General features: G+C 53.8%; 2 protein-coding genes across 4 annotated transcripts in view; one reads left to right on the forward strand and one right to left on the reverse strand.

Annotated features, from left to right (window-relative positions):
* Nucleotides 1-304: 304 nt before the first annotated feature.
* On the reverse strand, nt 305-3,028 carry IL1B (interleukin 1 beta). The gene is made up of 6 exons (XM_027704241.1): nt 1,825-3,028; nt 1,692-1,740; nt 1,424-1,613; nt 1,147-1,317; nt 893-1,038; nt 305-813 (listed from the first exon to the last, which is right to left on the reverse strand). The coding sequence occupies exons 1-6, from the start codon at nt 1,863-1,865 to the stop codon at nt 601-603; spliced, it is 810 nt and encodes a 269-aa protein (XP_027560042.1). The 5' UTR covers nt 1,866-3,028; the 3' UTR covers nt 305-600.
* Nucleotides 3,029-3,099: 71 nt separating this feature from the next.
* Nucleotides 3,100-20,551, forward strand: part of OGDH (oxoglutarate dehydrogenase) — a 32,592-nt gene continuing 15,140 nt past the window's right edge. For 2 of the 3 annotated variants that reach the window (XM_027704227.1, XM_027704229.1), the window contains exons 1-4: nt 3,100-3,209; nt 6,633-6,881; nt 13,103-13,291; nt 16,879-16,969. In XM_027704227.1, the coding sequence (XP_027560028.1) occupies nt 6,660-6,881; nt 13,103-13,291; nt 16,879-16,969 (502 nt within the window). In that variant the 5' untranslated portion in view covers nt 3,100-3,209; nt 6,633-6,659. Of the gene's footprint in view, nt 3,210-6,632; nt 6,882-13,102; nt 13,292-16,878; nt 16,970-17,087; nt 17,191-20,551 lie in introns of all 3 variants that reach the window. The other variant, XM_027704228.1, reaches the window with a different exon arrangement.

The raw sequence follows: 20,551 nt of genomic DNA on the forward strand, positions 1-20,551 counted from the left end.
AGTGAGCTGGGGTAGTGGCAGCAGCTGGAGCAGAAGTGACAGCCCTGGGTGGCTGCCAGGGTTTGCGTGTGATCTCCAGCTGTGGGATGCCCACCCCAGTCACTCCCCAGCTGTGTGGTGGGCATGGGGACAAGGAGGTGGAGGATCCTGCATGGGTCTGGCCAAATCGGGGTGGTCCCTGGGCTGTGAGGTTGCCCCCTACCCCCTAGGCTTTCACTCAGGCTTGGAGAGTGCCCAAAAGCAGCCAAAGCAGTAGGATTTTCCCGTCTGTAACCCCCGTGAGAGCAATGAGCTGAGCAATTCAGCCCTGGAAAACCTTTTATTTCCACTTCCATCTCTACAAACACCAGCGTTCCAGATAACAATAAAACACATACAAGTTAAAAGCAGCAATAAATAAGGGAGCACAATAAATAAATATAAAAGCACTGGCCAGACACAATAAGTAAATAAATAAGGATTGGGGTGTCTTGAGCCCATGGGGCCCAGAACTGCTATTTCATCTGAAGTAGATGGTGAGAGGGGTTCCATCCCAGGGGGTTGTACTCAGTACATACAGCCTGAAAACCGGTGACTGCCGGTTGGGTTGGTGCGGGGTCTTCAGCGCCCGCTCAGCTCGTAGGTAGCAATGTTCACCTGGTCAGGAGCGTTGGTGATACCCACAGGCTGGCGGGGCTGCAGGGATGTGCAGACGAACCAGCCAGGGAAGGCAGCGGACTCGAAGCGGGTAGTCCCCTCGGCCGGGCTGTCCAGACGGTAGAAGATGAAGCGGGTCAGCTCCACCGTCTCAATGTCCCTCCTGACATCAGCTTCCTACAGGGTGAAACAGGGGTCAGGGTGGAATGGAGCCACCAGCCCCATGAAGGATGGACTGGCAGGACCCCACGCTCACCTCCAGCTGCAGCACAGGCTTGGCACCACTCATCACACACGACATATAGAGCTGGTAGCCCTTGATACCCAACGCCACAGGCACCCGCCCAGCCCCCGGGCTGCCCTGCGATGATCGGGGACGGTACAGAGCGATGTTGAGCTTCACTGCAGAGAGAAAGGACGGGTTAATGGGTGGTCCCAGTGCTGTCGAGTGGCTCCCACGTGGTCCTGGGGTTGGGGCAGGGACATTGGGATGGGATTGTGTCCCCTCACCTTTCCGTCCGGCAGAGGGTCCCTGCAGGTGCAGGGCCACCAGCTGGGTTGGCGACTCCAGGACAAAACACTTGTGGTCAATGTCCAGGATGTCAAAGGACTGGGAGCGGGTGTAGCGGAAGACGGGTGCCCCAGCATAACTGCCCATTACGTGCTGGAAGGAGATGGGCTCTGTGGGGAGGGAGACAGTCAGGGGGATGCTGATGCTTCCAGGTCCAAGAGCATTCCCCAAGAGCATCCCCTGGCTGGGGTGACACCCCTGACATTACCCCCATACCAAAAAGATCATCCAAGAAGCTGCCAAGGTCACTGTCAGCAAAGTCCTTGTGCGCTGGCTGCTTTAGGAGCTTGGTCACAGCAACCACCAGGACAGCAGCCCGGCGAAAGGTCCTGGCAGGGTGTCCCTTGGTCACTGTCACTTGGATGCCCACCCTGGGTGATGTCACCTCCAAGTCCAGTCGGGGTTTCTGGGGGAGAAAAGGGAAGGGTGAGTGCCAGGCTTCCCCACCACACAGATCTCACCACTCCCACTGCCCCAGTGTTACCTTCTGCAGGCAGAGGCAGTCAGGGCCATAAAACATCTCCTCATTTAGGCTGAAAAGCAAAGGGAGATGGTGAAGTCAGGGCCACCAGTGCAGGATCATGTCCCAAAGTCCTCTCTGGCACGGCCATGCTTACCTGCTGTTCTCCAGTGTGTCCAAATCAGGGACGAATGCCATCGCCGCCACTGACTGCAGAGTCCTGGGCAGAGACTTGACAGTACCTGGGAAGCGTTATGGCACTTGGCTTCGGGCTCCTGCCTGCTCCGCTCTCTGAGGCCGGCTCTAGCGGGGCTGGTTTTCAAGAGCCTCTGGAAGGAAGCACCGTCAGAACGGGATTTCCAGCTGTCGCAATGCCCGGTTTTGCCCAGTTCCTCCTTCTAGACTGGTAGAGCTGTGGGGGTTGGCTGCCCCCAGCAGTGCACTGGGGAGGCTGAGTGTGGGGCAGAGTGAGGGGATACTTTGGAGCTGGGGTGCGGGGCAGAGCATGAGGATGCTCCAAGGCCAGTGTGTGGGGCAGAGGAGAGAGGATGTTTGGGGTCGATGTGTGGGACCAGTGACCGTGTGCCAGCCCCAGCCCCAGTCCCAGCCCCTCCCAGCAGGGCTGTGATGACACCCACCCTTGCCAGGGCCGGGATCTGCAGCTGCCCCAGAAAGGGCTGTGGCGCAAATGCTGCCGCTCCACCATTTCCCCACGGCTTCCTCCTTCGCTGCGCAGACCCATGCACTGCAGCCAGCTGTGCTCCCTCTGTCCCCCCTCCTGTCTGTCCCCACTGCCCTAATACCAGAGGGCACAGGGCTCTGCTGTCCCCTGGTCCCTTGTGTCCACCCCTGCCGCCTTTGGTTCACGGCCATCAGGGACGTGGTCTTTGGGGACACTCCTCATCCCCACGTCCATCCGGCATGCCGGAGGTTGCGCCACACTGGCAGGGCCGGGGATGTGCGTGGCCAGGCTTGCGTGACTGTGGGCTGCCAGCGTGTTTTCCTGGCACCTGTTTCACTTCCCCAACGTGCCACCCTGCCCCTGCTCCTGGGCTCAGGACTAGTGACACCATGACTCACCGGCAGGAAACTGCCAGAACCCCAGAGCTGCCCCGGAACCTCCTCTGACCCTCTGAGCCCCCACTGGCTGTCACCCACGCTGGGATATCCCCAAAGGCCTGAGGTCTCCCAGGGCAAGGGGAACTCCACGCCACGGTGGAGGTCCTCAGGCCATGACAGGGGCACCCAGGCCATGGTTGGGATCCCCAAGGCGCGGTGAGGGTTGCGGGTCACGGTGGGTGTCCCAGGCTGTACCGGGGGGCCCTCGGCCACGGGGACTGTCCACGGGCGATGCCGGTGCCCCGCCCCCATCCCAGGGGTCACCTCGCGCGCCGGGCGGCGCAGGCGCATTGGGACGAGGCGGAGGGGCGTGGCCAGGGCGGGGGTGGGGCGACGCTGTGACGCACGGGCGGGGCGGGGTGGGAGCGGTGATCGGGGCCGCTGTCACAGCTGGGGCCGCGAGCGGGGCGGACGAACGCGCCGGTGGGTCCTGCGGCGGGGCCGGACGGCGGGGCTGGGCGGTGGGGGCCGGGAGGTGGGGGCCGGGGCTGGAGCGGGGCGGGGGACGCGCGGGGCGGAGGGGCCGCGCCCCGGTGTCCTTGGCGGTGCCGCCCGGGCGCCTGTTGGGGGGGCACTGCCCCGAGACGGACAGCCTGGCGACCAATGGGAAGGCGGCTCGGCGCCTCGCGCCGCTCCTATAGGCGGCGAGGAGCGGGCGATGATTGGCGGGCGTAGGGTGGAGGCGGGCCCGGACGGTGGCGGCGGGCGGTGATTGGCGGGCGCGGGGCGGGGGCGGGGTTACCGCATTCGCGGGGCGGGGCGGGGGTCGCGCGGCCCCTTCCTGCGCCCGCCGCACGCGGGGCCCCCGCGGGGCCGCCTCGTCTCGCCCGCCCGGCCCCCACCGCCCCGCCCGTCCGAGCCCGCGGGGCCTCCTGGGGCTGCCTGGGGACTCTGGTGGGCCGGGGTCGGCCGTGCAGCCTCCGCATAGGGTACGCACCGGCCCCCGCCCGCCCCTGGGCCCTTGGCTACCGCGGGCCCGAAGGTGCCCACTGCTGGAGCAGCTGTGGCTGCAGCCTTTAGCCCTGGACCTCTGGCCTCCTGGAAAGCGGAATTTGTGCTGTTTTTAACGCAAAAAGTATTCCCTAGTCCCAAGCCTTTTCCAACTATCCCTTGTCTGTGCTGGCGTCCCCATCCCTGCTGCCGGGGGTCATATTTAGCACCTTAATCTGCTTATTGGCGCGCTCTGGGCCGTCATCTGTTATGGATATTCCTGGGATTTGACCTTTTGATGAGGTTTGGGATGAGACTGGCTGCCCTCCTGCACCTTCCTCTGCCGTCACTCCGTGGGTGACCTTTGTATTCCTGGGTGACCCTGATATCCCTTATCTCAGATTTTTTTTTTTTCCCCTTCCTTCTGGTTGTCGTGCTCTATTTTGGTCCACCTCAGAATCATCTCTGCTCTGAGCTTGCCCTGTCTCCCGCTGGGCTCCCAGCCAGCATTTCCTGCAAGAGGCCCTCAAGTAGCAGCTGGTTCCGCTCATTTTGGGTCAAATGCCCTGGCATTAACTTCCCTGTTTTCCAGAGAGGTCACAGAATTCTGCTGAGTGGCAGCACCGAAACTGGATGCTAAACTGAAGTCTCTGCTGCTGCTTCCATCCTAAAGCTTTTTCTGTGCTGTGTGCGTGCCAGTCCTCTGGCACCTGATTCAGTTGGCTCTGAAATATCACGGAATCGTGGAATGCTTTGAATGGGAAGGGACCTTAAAGCCCATCCAGTTCCACCCCTCTGCCATGGGCAGGGACACCTTCCACTAGACCAGGTTGCTCCAAGCCCTGTCCAACCTGGCCTTGGACACTTCCAGGGATGGGGCAGCCACAGCTTCTCTGGGCAACCTGTGCCAGGGCGTCACCACCCTCACAGGAAAGAATTCCTTCCCAGTATCCCACCTAACCCTGCCCTCTGGCAGTGGGAAGCCATTCCCTTTTGTTCTGGCACTCCAGGCTCTTGTCCAAAGTCCCTTTGCAGCTCTCCTGGAGCCCCTTTAGGCACTAGAAGGGGCTCTAAGGTGTCCCTGGAGCCTTCTCTTTTCTCCTGGCTGGACACGGTCAACTTTCTGAGTCTTTCAAATACCTATGTGTGTTTTGCTGTATAAATCTGAGGGAGGGCGATCTGAGAGAACTCCCAGTGGTGCCGCACTTGCTGTCCCACACCTACCAGCCTTTCTTGGCAGGGTGGAAAGGATGAGTGGTTCCCTTTTTCCCTTGCGTAAATCTGTCAAATGCTGGCTGAATTCAAGTGATACTGTGTCTTTCTTACGCTCTTTGAACTTGTCTTCCTCTTGCTCTTTGAACAAAAACCTTGTGGTTTGTGATGGGAAGTGTAGCCACTGCCATGCCGAGCAGCCAGGACTAGATTCAGCCAAGCAAACCTGGAAGTCTGGCTGAGAAAATGCTGGCCGTGAAGGTGTGTTGTTTTCTTCAGTCCCTTGTGAAACTTCATTTTAATCTGGTGAATGCATGATAACTGCTTTGACATTGGGCTGCTGCTTGTTAAACTGGTTGGGAATATGGAAACCAGCCAGCTGAGTCACCTCCAGCCCCGGGTCCTGCCTCTTGAGGGAGGAGCTGGGTGGAAAGGGCAGCTCCAAGAAGAGCTGCTCCAAATGCCAGCACTTCTCTCAAGATGATCCTGCTCCAACGCTTTCTCTTGGGCTGCAGTGGTCGGTCAGATGTGTGTAACCCCATGGCTGACCCTGTGGCCAACCCCCTGGCTAACCCCAAGCTTCCCCATCCATGCCCCACCAAGAGCTGCAAGGTGGGACTTTTGGGAGGTTCCACACCCGCTCCACGTCACTTTTTTGGATTGTCCGGGTCTTTCAGCTTCATTGGCATTCTTGGGTCTGGGCTTTTGAGAAGAAGCAGTCTGTCCTGGAGCCCACTTCCTAAGTGCTTTGCACCACTGTACCCCTGTTTTGCAAGAGGTTTCTTTCCAACTTTATCCTGATGCATGCCACAACAAACCATCAAGAAAACCTCAGCCAAGCAGAGTAGTCACAGAAATTGAAGCCCAGAGCTTGTACCTGGGAGGGAGAGTGATGGAAGAAGCTCCCATGCTGGGTGATGAGGTTGTCCCCCTGTGAAATGTGCTGCCCTGGAGACACACACCCCATGAGGCTCCAGCAGATGTGAAGGAAAATGTGATGTTCAGTGTTAAAAAAATGCAGCTGATAACACATCCTTTTGCAGTGCCCTTCAGTGCTTAAAGGTGCTTTTCTTTAAAATCCTACAACTTCCATCTGCCTGGGAGGTTGAAAGGCCAAAGCGTCCCACTCCTGCTGGAATCTGAGTTACAGAGGATTTTCCTGTTTAAAACAAATATAAAGAGGATTCTTAGAGGAAGAATTAAAAAACCGAAAGAAATCCAAGGATATCTTACGGATTTATTTTTGGAAAAGGGGTAGATGATGCTGGAGGGAGCTGAAGAGGGAAGTGCTGGGGGAATCGATACCTTACGTTGTTAATATGGGCTGTTTCACCCCAGACATCCATTGTTTTGTACGAAGATGCTGAAATCAAGAAATGTGGAATGCTTTGATATGCAGTGGCTCGCTCGAGGCTGGAGTTGGGTACCCACCAAGCAAATCTGCTTCTCACTGTCACGACAGGGGAGGTGACAGTGCCATGCTGCCAGGGGTGGGGGAGGCAGACCCAGCCGTGCCGAGTGTCCTGATCAAAAGCTGTATTTCTGAGCCATCACCCGGCCGTGGGACGGGGTGGATGGATTAATCTGAATTAAAAACGTACTAATCTCAGTTGTCCGTGCTTGGAGTGGAGCGGGGTAGTCTCTGCTCAGTGCTCTTCTACAGTAATTCCTAACCCACTTTTCTGTTCTCTCTCTGCCCAACAGGAACTTGTGTGAGGCAACGGGACAAATATGCTTAACTTAAGGACTTGTGCAGCAAAGCTGAGGCCCTTGACGGCCTCACAGACTGTAAAGACAATTTCCCAACACAAACCGGCAGCACCCAGGACGTTCCAACAGCTCAGGTGCTACAGTGCACCGGTGGCTGCCGAGCCGTTTCTGAGTGGGACTAGTTCAAACTATGTGGAGGAAATGTATTATGCTTGGCTGGAAAATCCCAAAAGTGTACATAAGGTAAGGAGCGACCTTGCCAGGATGTCACTTTTGCTTCTCTGTGTCTGAGCAGTGGTGCAGGTAAGTGCCTGCCTCCCGAGGAGGATCGAATTCAGCCATGGGGGCCAGATGATTGTGGACAGTCCTTCTGCCTCGCTTTGCCCCAAAGAAACGGCAGTGATTCCTTGAGCAAGAGCCAAGAGGAGCTTTTCTATTCGAGAGGGAACACCGTGGGCTTGGGACACGGGCAGCATCCTGGATCACAAGCGGATACAAGGAATGGCTTCTCCTGGGAATCCACCCATAATAAGCTCCTGAAGCTGTATTTTTTTCCATCTCCGATGGCTCATGAGAGGGTTTATTCCAGAGTGGAGAATACGGAGCCGGGACAGGGAGGGTGTTCTCCACATCCTGACTGGTTTCCTTTTTGCGTCAGGCACGGGTGGCGTTCAGTATTGGGGCAGATGTGCTGTGGCTAAGCTTGACTTTGAGCTGGTGTGTAAAGCCAGACCTGTGATCTACAGCCTGGGGAGGAGGACAGGGTCTGGTGGCCAGAGGGATTCCCACAGCTGCTCCTGAACTTAAAACTGGGAAAAAAACCCAGCCGTGGGCATTATGTGCAGAGGCCTGTCCTGATCTGAATCCGTAAAGCTTCTCCAGCAAGACTGAGCCCATCAGGTGAGGGCTCAGCTGGGAAGAGGGGTTCTGAAACCTGACGGCGTTGTTCCCCATCCCCAGTGTGTCACAAGGAAGATGTTCCTTCAGTGACTAAGTCTCAGCGTTACCCAGGGGATTTTTTGGGTGGTTTTGAACATGTCCTGGTGTGGAGCAAGGATTTTCTTTGTTCAGTAGCACATGAGCCATATGCAGACCAGGATACAATGGGTGAATAAGAAGTAGGGTATAAGGTATCCCACGTTCCAGCACTTGCGGCAGCATTGATTTGTTTTCAGTGGCACTGATCTCACCTTCAGAATGCGGGTGCTGAAAAGGTCTTAAGGTAGGATCAAAGCTGGATTTTCACAAAAAGTGTTGACTTTAGGCTTCTTTGGAGGCAAATTGGTGGCTGAGCCAAACAGTAAAGACTCAGAAATCACAAAACATCTTCATTTGGGTTGTGCCCTTTGCCAAATGGTGACTTGAAAGCTGCCCAAGCACATGGTATAACCCCTCCTTCAGAGGTGGGATATTGAATTAAAAGCCATGAACTTAAATCCTGTAGCCCGATTTAAAAATGAGTGAGGGTTACACCGCCTTGTCCCAGTGACAGGCACGATCGTGTCTTTGTCAAAGAGTCATCATGGTGTGATACTAACACTTTGATTCCAGACCCACGCTCAGAAGTCACTCTGAGCAGATGTTTGAGTAAACATCAGGACTGACTGGGGCAGCTGGTTGGGAATGGAATTTGGGTCCCAAGGCCAGACCTCTGGTTTGCTTCTGGTCTTGTAAATGTGGCTGATTATCCTTGTCAGCCCATGTAGGTAGGCAGGGCATGCGCACACGGTTGAAGAAGTTGGAGGAGAATTTAATTTGGAAGAAGCCTCTGCCCCAGCATCCAGCTTGGAAGTGGCCTCTGTATTGCAGGTTACACCCAGCTTCATGTCTAGGCCAGGTCACTCCAGGCCTCGTGCAGTCAGGTTTTGAGTCCCTACAAGGGTGGAGCTCTCACCACTTCTCCAGGCCCCCAGTCCAGTGTTTATGGTGCAGAATTTGCAATTGTTTGATTTCCGGGTGACTGATCCCTGGAAATCAATGTCCCTAGAATTACTTCCAGCACAGTACTATACTTCCAGAGCAGTGCAGGAATTGACATAGGATTTTTTTCTCCAGCATGTCTGGAACTGGTTTGACATCAGGAAAATCAACATGTGAAATAAAATGCCAGGAAGCAAACCTGAGACCTGTGATGGAAAAACCTGAGACCTCCAGCAAAACCAAGCTGGAGTCCTGCTTGGCAGAAAGGGATTGGGGCAGGGAGATGAGACTAGGTGATCTTTTGAGTGTCCCTTCCTACCTAAACCATTCTGTGGTCCTGTGAAATCCATCTCCAGTCCCAAAACTTCTGGTGGGGTTGATACCTGAGTTGGTGTGGACTTTGCTGTTGCTTCCTGGTACACTTGGCCTCCTTCTGGACTTGTCTCTTGGGTGGACCCCACCTCATTCTAGTGACCCCTTTACCAAGGTCCCTTCCCAGCTCCTCTCTGTACTCCTTTGTCCTCTCTGCACTTTTTCATGGCTCCTCCATCCCTGCTGGGTTGCTAAGCTGCTGGGCTTGGGCTGGGCTTGTCTCTGGTTTTGCTCGCTCACAGTCCCTATCAACCGGTGTCCCCTCTGGGGAGGCATGTGCCACCCCTTTCCCTGATAAGTGTTGGCCTCCATCCTGCCAGATGGAGGGTCAGATTCCAGGGTGGAGCTCTCGGAAGGAGCCAGGCTGTCACAGGGACCCGACTGAGGCTTATCTGTCCCTGCACAGAGCAGAGACCAGCTTCTGCTTGCCATGCTGCATCCTGCTGGGGAGGGACACCTTCATCTGGGAAGAGCTGGGGTATCTTTGCTGTTGTCACCAAAAACCTCTGAGGCTTTCAGCTGATGTGATGGTCCCAGCAGAGCATGGTGAATCCACTTCCTCTGTGCAGACACCAGGGGTTTAAACTGCAGAACAAGCTTCAGTGCTTGTTTAAAACAGGGAAGGTAAAAAATAAGGTTATTTTAGGAGGTTTTCTGTGGGCAGTCCTTCAACTCCAGTTTCCAAGTCTGATGAGTAGAGTTGGATTATTGTAACAGTAGAATAATAAAAAGACGAGCAGGGCTGGAGAAAGAGGATGTGAGGGCACGGGGGATGGGTGCTGGTGGGCTACCACAGGGTCAGTGCTGCCTGCTCCTGGACTGTGTCCCCAGGGAGTGGGGACACCCTCCTTCTGCCCCCCATTTGGCCAGCATGGGTGCTTGGCACAGCCTGCACCATCTCCCCGGTAGCCTGAGCAGCATCATGGGTGCTTCAGGAGAGACAGCCAGAGAGCTGTAAGTGCAGGTGGGTGGTACCTGCATACACCTGGGGCAGGTTCAGCCTCCCTAAGCAGCAGCCCCAAGGTTTGGGTTGAACCATGGGAAAGGAACTCAGCTCTCCCATAGGTCTGTACATCAAATGGGCCTTAACATGGACTCCTTAACATGCCAGCGTTTGGGGTTTTAAATTGAAAGGAGTTTCATGACCTGATTGCACTGTGGAACACTGAAGGTCCTTGTTTACGTTGATAAGGGACATGGTGATGTGCAGAGCACAGACCCATCTGTTGCTGCTTGACCGCCTGCTCTCAGCAAAGGTTACCGGCCTTAAATTTGGTTCAGGCTCCTCCTCCTCCAGCTTTAAGCTCTGATGTTTCTCCTCTTCTTTCTGCTGGGCTTGCAGACTGTGCTGAGCAGGGTTGGTGCTTCTGGAGGCTGTGGCAGGGGAAGGGGCAGGGAGCAGCCTGAGCGGGAGGGGGAGGCTGTGTGTCCCTCACACACCTCCCAGCCCACAGCACCTGCAGCCCTGTCTGTGGTGCTCGCAGCTGGTGGCAGCTCTCTCCCCTTGCCGTGTATGCCTGACCTCCAAGCTGGCAGAGACTGGGATGTGGTGGTCTGAGCCTGCACCCTTCTCCAGGAGCTGAGTCTAGTGGAAGGTGCTGGTTTGCCTTGGTGAGCTGGTTTGAGGCTGTTCCCAGCAGAGGAGCCTGCACTGAGGTCTGCTCCCGGAGCTGAGCTCAAGATCCTTCTAAAGCCTGAACTATCATGGTGTGTGGCAGACAGCTGGCTCACCCATCCCACTTTACCAGTGCATGGAGGAGCATGAGGAAACCTGTCCAGGCTAATGTCTTGTGCTGTGGCTTTGGGACTGCAAAAATGCAATGAATCTGAGCTCTCTTGTACCCAAAAAATATATATATCTCATGCCCTGTATGTGTATGTGTCTATACAGGGTATAAGAGCCAGAGGAGCTCTCACAGGGCTGCCGTAGGCATGGAGAATTCAGAGGGAAATAACCCCGTGAGTTTATTATTGCTGTTAACTTTGGCAAGTGTCAGATTAAGGCAAAGTTCTCCTTCCCATGATAAAGCAGGGTAACTGAGGGGGCTGAACCTCTCCCATGGGAGACATGAGCTCTAGAGGCACCTCACATGTGCTCCCCACGAACCTGCAGGGTGGCCCTTGGATACTATTGAATTCGAAATCACATCAGCAGGTTGAAAGCTGACGTTTTTATAGCACTTGTCAAGGCTCCAGCCCTCCCTGTGCCATTCAGCCATCATTCTGTAGGGCAATAAAGCATTCAGTAAAAGTGCCCGAGCTGACTCAGCCAGTGCCACACCTTGTTTGCAGAGCTAAAAGTGAACTTCTTGTTTCAAAACAGAATCAAATTGCAACTCTGAGAGGTTGATATTAATGAATGACAGACGGGAGGAGGCTGATAAAGGCAACACCACTGGCTCCTGCCCTGTCCTCAGCCCCCTCTTGGGCTGGCAGATGCTCCCTTTCTCTTACCTTTTTTTATTTTCCATTACATTAAAGAACCTTAAACCACCGAGTAAAGCAGCCAGCCAGGTTCCTCCCCATCCCAAGTGCGTGGAGCCTATGCCTGGTGCTTGTCCCTCTGCTCACAGGAGCTGATGTCTTCTAGAGCACCCAGGAGCAGGGATGACAGCCGCTCTCCCTCTTTTCCCCCTGAAATTTCCTTTAGCAGTTGAAATGGGGTTGGGTGTTTTCTGCCTTTCCTTTTTTTTTTTTGCCTTTGGGGGAGTGATTGTTTATCAGTTAAGAGTGCCAAAATGTTCCAGATTTTATTTATGTTCTTTCAGCATGACCTGTTTCTAAATTTATTCACCTTGTGCAGTCATGTGATGGAGTGTTTGGGTAAATCGGGGCTGGAAACACCTTCCTGGGGCATGTGATGGACTCTGCAACCGGAGTAGCTCCAGGGACGGCTGAGCTGGGACTCCTCTGGCAAAGGGAACGTTTTCAGTCCTTTTCACCCTGCTTCCAGGGGGACAAAACCTGTCTTTTCTGCCCCAAACAACAGCTAGAGGTGCTTTCAGGGCACTTTTCCACTTAGTTTAAACACTCTGGGGATGGCTGGGCAGTGCTTCGCCTGTCTCCGATCACCAAGGCTGGATTTGGTGCTCTCCAAGGTGCAGGATGCCAAGCCCACAGCTGGTGGAGAGACCCTTGGGCTAAAACCAGCATGCAAATCCCAGGGGATTTGTTTGCTCTAGCTGGCAACCCGGGTCTGTGCTAGCACACAGCCGCTGCTCCACTGTGCCCTTGTCCTTTGCCATCGCTCGGTGGCACGTGAGACCAGGGTGTGTGACGGGAGGATGTAACTTGGACTTTGTTCGACTGGGCTCTCCCCTTTCTCAGGTCCATTGCTGCCTCTCCAGGGAGACAAATTAACTTGGGTTTGGTGTGGGACACTTCTGGGTTTTTCAAGCAGTGCTGGAAAAGTATGACAGTTACACCAAATCTGTCAAGGGCTTTTTGGGGGGGTTTTGATTTGTTTTCTTAGCACCTAGACATGCCCATCTGCAGAGAAAACAGGAGCAGAGGTGACAGCTGCCTTGCTCTGGGCACAGGAGAGCTGCATGGGAGTACCTGCATAGTGCTGGCCTGGGCGTCGCCAAAAGGATGGGGAAAAATTGAAGAGAGGACAGAAAAAGGAACACATTGCTGGTTGAGTGCTAGACAACACAGCTCGTGCTCGGATTTAGGTCTCAGGCCATTCAGACCATGGAAAATAGGAAGAGGTGTTTTTGATTATAGGGCAGAAATGTTTTTCAGAAAATACTGGGGTTATTTAGAAGGCAATGGCTTCCCCTGGGGAGAAGGAAACGAGCTGGAAGTCCAGGCTGGGGCTTGTGTCTCAGAGCAGCAGTTCTGAGAGCCGAGGCAGGGGAGGGTGTATCGCTGTGTCCTGTCTTGCACGCTGCTGTTGAGAGAGGAGCGGCTTTGGGGGCGGTCTCACGGCAAAAGAAACAATCCAGATGGATGGGAAGTGGGATAATGGTGTACCTGGAGTAGTGGGAGAGCTTTAGTTCTCTTCTGTCCAAGGCAGGTGGGTGCCTTCAGCAGTGACTGCATGGAGCTGAGGTGCAGGGGAGGAGGCAACTCTGTTCCCTGCTTTGGCAACAGAGCTGAGACCTCTGTAGCCTCGAGTGCTCGGGCCGCAGGTGATGACCCTGTTGCCTCTCTTCTTTCTGTTTTCGTAGTCATGGGACATCTTCTTTCGCAACGCCAATGCCGGAGCTGCTCCAGGCACCGCTTACCAAAGCCCCCCTCCACTGAGTACCAGCCTTTCCACCCTGTCCCAAGCCCAGTTCCTGGTTCAGGCACAGCCCAACGTGGATAAACTGGTGGAGGACCATCTTGCAGTGCAGTCTCTCATCAGGGCATATCAGGTAAGGGGATGTTGTGCTGAGGAGGATCCTGTCCTCCGTAGAGGGGCCTTTCATGGCTGAGGATAGGGTTGATGCATGTGTTTTTGCATGGAGAGCATGCAGGATGTGGGCTGAGCTGCCTGGTTTGGAATAGGAGCTGCTGATCTGTTTAGGCAGAAGCTTAGCTGATGCTTTGCTGGACAATAGGAAGATTTAAGCTATTGTCATCCAAACAGGGTGGCAGGGAGGGGGAGGTCTTCTTCACAAAGGGTGGTTTGCTGGCCTTTGGAATGTTGCTCCTGTGCCATGGGCTGCCATGCTCAGCAGTGACATGGGACACCCATCCTGCTTCCCTCATGTTGGTGAGAGAACTTCTGAGGTCCTAATATAGAAGCTCAGGTAACATTTCCATGTGATTTGCAACCTGGAAGAGGCCGGTGGTGCTGGTGGGCTGCAGCTCAGACCAAATGCTGCCCAAGTCCATCTTCTGGGAGAAATGAGTTTGAAGCAGGAAGAAAACGTCCTCTGGCTGGTGGAAGGCCAGCAAGTACTTTTACTTGGGAGAACATTTAAGTGTGTTTCTACATCTGTGTCATCCTTTCACCTTTGTTTATGCTCTAGTTTGTCAAGTCTGGGGGCTCTAATTGGCTCTGTGGTGAGATGTTAAAGAACCCAGCTGCTGTGCAAGTGAGTTTCTCACCTGTTCCTGTGACAGAGGGCTCGCTGTACATTGTGTTCCTGCTCAGGAATGGGGAAAATCCAACATAAAAGGCCATGAGTTAAGGCAGGAACTGCAGCGCTGGGCAAGTCCAAAGGTCTGCCCAGCCTTGGCCCCTGCTCTCTGGCTCCAAGATACTGCTGCTGCCCTGCCTGCCCCTGCAGCTGCAGTGCCAACGTCAGCACTGGGACCTGTTTGTAAGGACCTGTACGGCTGGTTCCATGGGAGATGACCACCCTGTCAGCTCTGAGGCAGCTCCTGCCAGTAGAGCAAGCGGGCAGACACCATGAACACATGGTGATTGATGTAGTTGGAAGCAGAAGTTTCATGTCAGCAATTTGAACACAAAACCCATAACCTCTTCAGTATTCCCGTCTCTTCTTGAGGCTCTGAATGGCAGTGCTGGGAGATGACGGCTCTTGGATATATTTTTCTGAGCTGTCTGCAGTGAGAAGTCTGCCTCCCTTTCTGCCCTGGTGTCACAGTAGGGCTGTAGATGTGGTGAGTTATTCAGGGGGGGAGGTTTGGGACAGTATATGGAGGTATGAAAGTGTAGGAAGGTGAAGGAAACCCTGCCTGTGATACGTACGTAACCTACTTAAACCACCACAAAATTAATGTCTTAATTGGATTGAGCTGGACTGTCCCTATAATTATGGGTGAGCAATGACTACTCTGGCATCAGTGATGGCTCCTTAATTCTATCTGTGTTTCCATGCCCAAGTCATTATTAATTTTGAGTAGTAGAGTGCTTTGGGTTGGAAGGAGCCTTACAGACCATCTAGTTCCAAGCCCCTGTGCCATGGGCAGGGACACCTTCCACTAGACCTTCCAGGTTGCTCCAATCCCTGTCCAACCTGGCCTTGAAGACTTCCAGGGATGGGGCAGCCACAGCTTCTTGGACAACCCGTGCCAGTGCCTCACCACCCTCACAGGGAAGATTTTCTTCCCAATATCCCATCTAACCCTGCCCTCTGGCAGTGGGAAGCCATTCCCCCTTGTCCTGTCACTCCAGGCCCTTGTCCAAAGTCCATCTGCAGCTCTCTTGGAGCCCCTTTAGGCACTAGAAGGGGCTCTAAGGTGTCCCTGGAGCCTTCTCTTCTCCAGGTGAACACCCCCAGCTCTCCCAGCCTGTCTCCAGAGCAGAGGGGCTCCAGCCCCCAGAGCATCTTTTTTGTTCCTTTCTTTGGTTTGCGTTGCATGTGGACACTAACAAGCAGCCTGGCTCCTGTGGGGGAAGAGGTGTTCTCTTTGCTGCCATACCAATTTGAGGACTTTTTGTGTACCTGCAAACTGCTGAGGTGACCTCAAAGCCAATAGGTGTCCCCAGCTCAAAGCTGTTTGCTGGACTAAGTGGCCTCCTGGTCCCGGTGAGAGCATCCTGGCCATGGGGAGCAGCATGGTGACCTTGTGTCCTGCTGACTGCTACGGGATGGACTCTCCCCCGTGCTTTGCTGCAAGATGGACAAGCAAATAGGTTTCAGACACAGCTGGCCCAGAGGAGCTTTCCTGTGGCCACCAGTGCTCGGGGGCACGGTGTCACCTGGCCCTGCAGAGAACAGGGAGAGAACGGTGCTTTCTTTACAGTTTGCCTTAGTACTGATGGCTGATTTCAGACTCCTTGGCTGGTAAAACCACAAAAATCACGTGCTAAAATCCCCATGGGATGCTCTGGAAAGGAATGTCTTCTGGTGAATAATGTCAGATCAGCATGTCTGGTTTGTACAAGAGGTTTAGCAATTCCCTTGTATCTGAGTGCTTTTCCCATCTGGCAGTGGATTTGATGGCTGTAGTACACTTTCCCAGTGTAAGAAAGGCTCCGTGCCCTGTACCACGGCAGTTGTGTTTCCTGCCCCAGTCCCAGCATTGTTGAGCCTGAAGCTGTGGCTCACCAGTCAGTGCTGGCCACCAAGGTGACCTGAGTTAGCCCAGTCAGACGTGCTGGGATCCCTCCATGTGTACCTACTCCAGTGGAAGCAAAAATCTGAAACTCCTCATCGCCTCCTGTTGTTCTCCATGGCTCCTGATGTGGATTCAGACACAGCATGGAGACTTCTGGCCTGAGTGCTGCCACCAGGAGCTGTCAGGACTCCACTGGCTGCAAGCTCTTTGGTATTTCTGGACCTGCCCCTTCACATGAGAGCACTGAGTTCTGCTGTGGCTCCTCTCTCCAGAGGAATGCTGTGAGTTGCTGCATAGCTGGGCAGATGTTCTCCAGGCACATTCCTTGGCCTTTTAGGAACTACTGCTGCTGGTGGCAGCGCCTGTTTTCTCTACTATATTAACAAGAGAACACCTAAATCTGTCAAAATCTGGAAAATTCATAGAATCCTAGAATGGTTTGGGTTGGAAGGGCTCTGAAAGCTCATCTCATTCTACCCTGCTGCCCCTCTGCCACAGGCCGTGTTCCAGGTTGCTCCAAGGCCCGTCCAACTTGGTCTTGAACACTTCCAGGGATGGGGCAGCCACAGCTTCTCTGGGCAAGCTGCCTCTTCATGTGCCTTTGACACTTAGAAGGAGACCATTGATGTGGAGTTACCGTATCTGTAGAGAGGAGCTGCTCAGGTTGGACACTGGGAAAGTGTCAGGAGACCCTTGGACCCTAATTCTGGAAGGTCTCTGCTGTGAAGGAGTTTGCCATCCCCCCGCCTAGCCCCCAAACCTGGTGTCAGGCAGAGCAGAAGAGTCCTGGCGGCTGCTGGCACTCAGCTACTTGCTGTAGGTGACTAAACCCAACTTCTCCAGGCTTCAGCTGGAACTAGAATTGGGGTGGCTCTGCAGAAAATGTAAAGAGGGAAACTTGTGCATGATGTTTTTTTAACTTTTTTTTTTTAAGGAATGTCTCTTCAATTAACATGTTTTAATGACTAATCTGTGTTGTTGCTTCCAGGTCAGGGGTCACCACATTGCAAAGCTTGATCCTCTCGGCATTAGTTGTGTAAATTTTGATGATGCACCAGTAACTGTTTCTCCAAACGTCGGTGAGAATTACTCTGCAAATTAATTCTAATGTAATTTAATTTTTTTACCCCTTCCCTCTTCTGTTTTTCTCTCCCTTTTGGTTCCTGTTCTCCTTTCCATTCCTGGCGCATTTCATAGATTCGAGGGCATCATGTAGCACAACTCGACCCACTGGGCATCTTGGATGCAGATCTGGACTCCTCCCTTCCAGCCGATATTATCACATCCACAGACAAACTGGGTGAGGGCTTTGAGAGCAGTTAGTGCTGCATTGCTTGAGCTCCTCTCTCTTTCACAGCTTCGTAGGTAGATCGCTTCATCGATCGGGGGGAAGGGTCTGAAGTTTCCTTAGTAATGATCACTCTAAAATTGTAGCTGCTAGTGGCAGTGGAGCAGTCCTGCCACCCTCTGTCTGTCACCCCAGTGCTCGGCTCATGTTTCTTCTCCAAATGGTGCCAATCAGTGATGTCACTGAACTTGCTATCCCAGGGCTGGAAGCAATTGCATCTTCTGGAAATGCAAAGCACAGAGAGGTTTTGTGTTGGTGAGAGCTGGAGTTCTGTTCTCTTGGCTCCTCTTGCTGCTCTCGGGGACCCTTAGAGCTTGGGGTGAACAGGCTGGGTTCATCTCTGCAGGGCTGAGTGGCTGTCCCTGCCCCCCCCTGTGCTCCCAGCTTGCCCCAGCATCTGTAAATCCCTTAATTGCCCTTTTTCCAAGACTGAGCTATGAGTCCTTGCTGGTGATCATAACAAGGAAGCTTTGGGATGCATTTCCGTCTAAGTTGAGAGGTGGAAATCCCAATGCCTTCAAGCGAGTGATGCCTGAGTGTTGTACAGAAGTGTGTGTGGTGCTCAGGACTTGAAATCCTAATCTGAAAGTGTTTAAACCCAGCACTGCTCCACGTGCTTTAGAGCTGATCTCTGTAGTTTGCTGCCTTTCCCCTAGACAGGAAGAAGCTGCTGAACTCTGTCCCCTTACTGGTGCTTCCCAGGGTGGTTCCCTGGCACTCCGAGTGCTCCAGAGGCATGCTCATGCTCCTAACATAGAGTAGAGCAGCAGTGATGATTACTAACCTCGCCAACCAAAACGGCTGATCATAGAGCACAGCACGGTGCATGTAAACCACCTTGATTCCTTATTCAGCTGCCAGCACAGGGACACCAGCCCTGGACCTGCTGGACCTTCCAACAGGATTACATATACTGGGAATGGTAGGGAAGGAGTAGATTTTGGTTGGACCAGTTCACTGGATGATGAAGAAGCTGCTTCATCCCACAGTCTGGACTCTGATATGCTTGTCCAGAGGACCAAACCCTGGCTGTACTTGAGGAGCTGTCCAGATCCAGCTTGGAGCAAGTCCTGTGCCTGAGATATTTTGATGGCAAGAGGTGGGAAGAGGATGGCTGTGAACCCAGGTGTGGGAGAAGACACAAGTGCTTGTAGTCAGCACTGAGGGGGAAACGGAGACTTTTTAGGTGATCTTGAAGCCACTCAGCTGGGAAGAGGAGAGGGTGAGGAAAGGCTTTTCCATCTCAGGGTTTTTGGCCTCTACTGCAGGCACTGTAGTCCTTCTGAAGCAGAGCAGGAGAGGAAAACCCTGAAGCTCTGTGCCTGGTGGATGTGTTCCCTTTTGAGAGTAGAGCAGGGTCTACATGAAACCCAGAGCCAGTCAGCTGCAAGTGGTGGCAGTGACAGCTGTTCCTTGGCAGGAAAGGGAGCTGGGTGTGGGGAGCAGAGTTACTGTGCTTCTCAGGAAGTTGTAGACTCACAAAGTGGGGGATCTTCAGAGGTCACCTAGTCCAACGCCCCTGCCATAGGCAGGGACATCTTCCACTCAATCAGGTTGCTCAAAGCCTTGTCCAGCTTGGCCTTGAACACTTCCAGGGAAGAGGCAGCCACAGCTTCCTGGGCAACCTGTGCCAGGGACTCACCACCTTCACAGGGAGGAATTTCTTCCTTATGTCCAATCTTACCTTCGCCCCTGGTCCTGGCACTGCAGACCCTGGTGAAAAGTCTCTCAGTGCTGTTCCCGTAAGTACCTTTATACGCTGAAAGGTCGTAGTAAGATCTCCCGGTGCCTTCTCTCCTCCAGGTGACACCCCCAGCTCTCCCAGCCTGTCTCCATGGCAGAGGGGCTCCAGCCCTTGAAGCATCTCTGCGGCCTCCTCTGGACTTGCTCCAGCAGGTTCACATCTGTCTTGCGCTGAGGATCCCAGTGCTGGAGGCAGCACTGCAGGTGGGGTCTCACCTGAGTGGAGCAGAGGGACAGAACCCCCTCCCCCCACCAGTCACACTTCTGATGCAGCCCAGGACACGGATGGACTTCTGGGCTGCCAGCACACATGGACGGCTTATGTCCAGCCTCTCATCCACCAGCACCTCCCAAGTCCTTCTCTACACAGCTGCTTTCCATCCATCCATCCATCTCTCCCCCAGTCAGTGCTGGGACTAGAGCTTGCCCCAACCCTTGCACTCGACCTTGTTGAACTTTAGGTAGTTCACATGGTCCCTCTTCTCCAGCCTATCCAGGTCCCTCTGGATGGTATCCTGTCCCTCCAGCGCGTCACCCACAACACTCTGTAGTGTCACCTGCAGCCTGGCTGAGGGTGCCCACCATCCCACTGTCCATGCCATTGGTGGAGGTAATTAAACCTCACTGGTCCCAGTACAGACCCTTGAGAGACACTGCTCCTTACTGCTCTCCACTTGGACATCAAACTCACAGGTCTAATTCCATGGGGAAGGTAATTTCAGAGGGAAATCTGCTCAAAGAGCTTTACTTCTGCTGTGACCACTGATTCCTCAAGAGCCAGGTGTGCTCCAACAGTGTCCTGGCTTCAGAGGAAGCCGAACCCAATGTGATCCAAGAGCAGGTCCTCCCTGGCAGCCCCAGCCATGGCACTGGGCTGGCAGCAGTATCACAACTGTAACAACATCTGGGGAAGCAGTACAGGCTCAATTTTTTCTGCCTCCCCAGGGTGAGTGGCCACGAGCCAAGCAGTGTGTCCCAGCGTGGCTTGCTGTGGTGGGAAACGTTCAAGCATGGCTGGTCTTAGGCATCAGCTGGAAGGGAACCTCAGCATGGGATCTCTGTGTCTGAGCCAGCCCTTGAGCTTAAATCTCTGTTGCTTCATGGCTTTTATAGTAGGATACCTGTTATTGTGGTTTCTGGTCTTGATTAAATTCCCAGGAATACATGAATTCGTAGGAAATAACGAGCCCTGGGAACAAGATGTACTGGTGGCAGCTGCCAGCTCACACCGGGGTTGTGTCCCATGGTAGAATCCCAGACTCAGGTGGCTAGATCTCATCAAAAGGACTTTTTTTTAAAGTTGCTGTAAGTATTATTTATACTGAGTAGATTTTCCCCTGCTATTCTTATCCTGGAAAATCTCATCTGGTCAATCTTAACTACGACTGGCAAACATACTTTGCAAATGGTGCTCAGAAAGAGGGGAAGGAAGTTGTGACAGTGCATGCAGTGTGGAGCTCCAGCTGAGCCTAAGGTTGGGTGTCATCTGCGTGTGGCAGAGAAAGCCAATTTCTAAGCGGATCCTGCTGACTTTTTTTGAAAGAATGCTTCTTAACACTTGACAGAGCAG

The sequence above is a fragment of the Neopelma chrysocephalum genome, unplaced genomic scaffold (genome assembly GCF_003984885.1).
Source record: "Neopelma chrysocephalum unplaced genomic scaffold, ASM398488v2 Primary Assembly neopelma1_262, whole genome shotgun sequence".
NCBI lineage: Eukaryota > Metazoa > Chordata > Aves > Passeriformes > Pipridae > Neopelma > Neopelma chrysocephalum.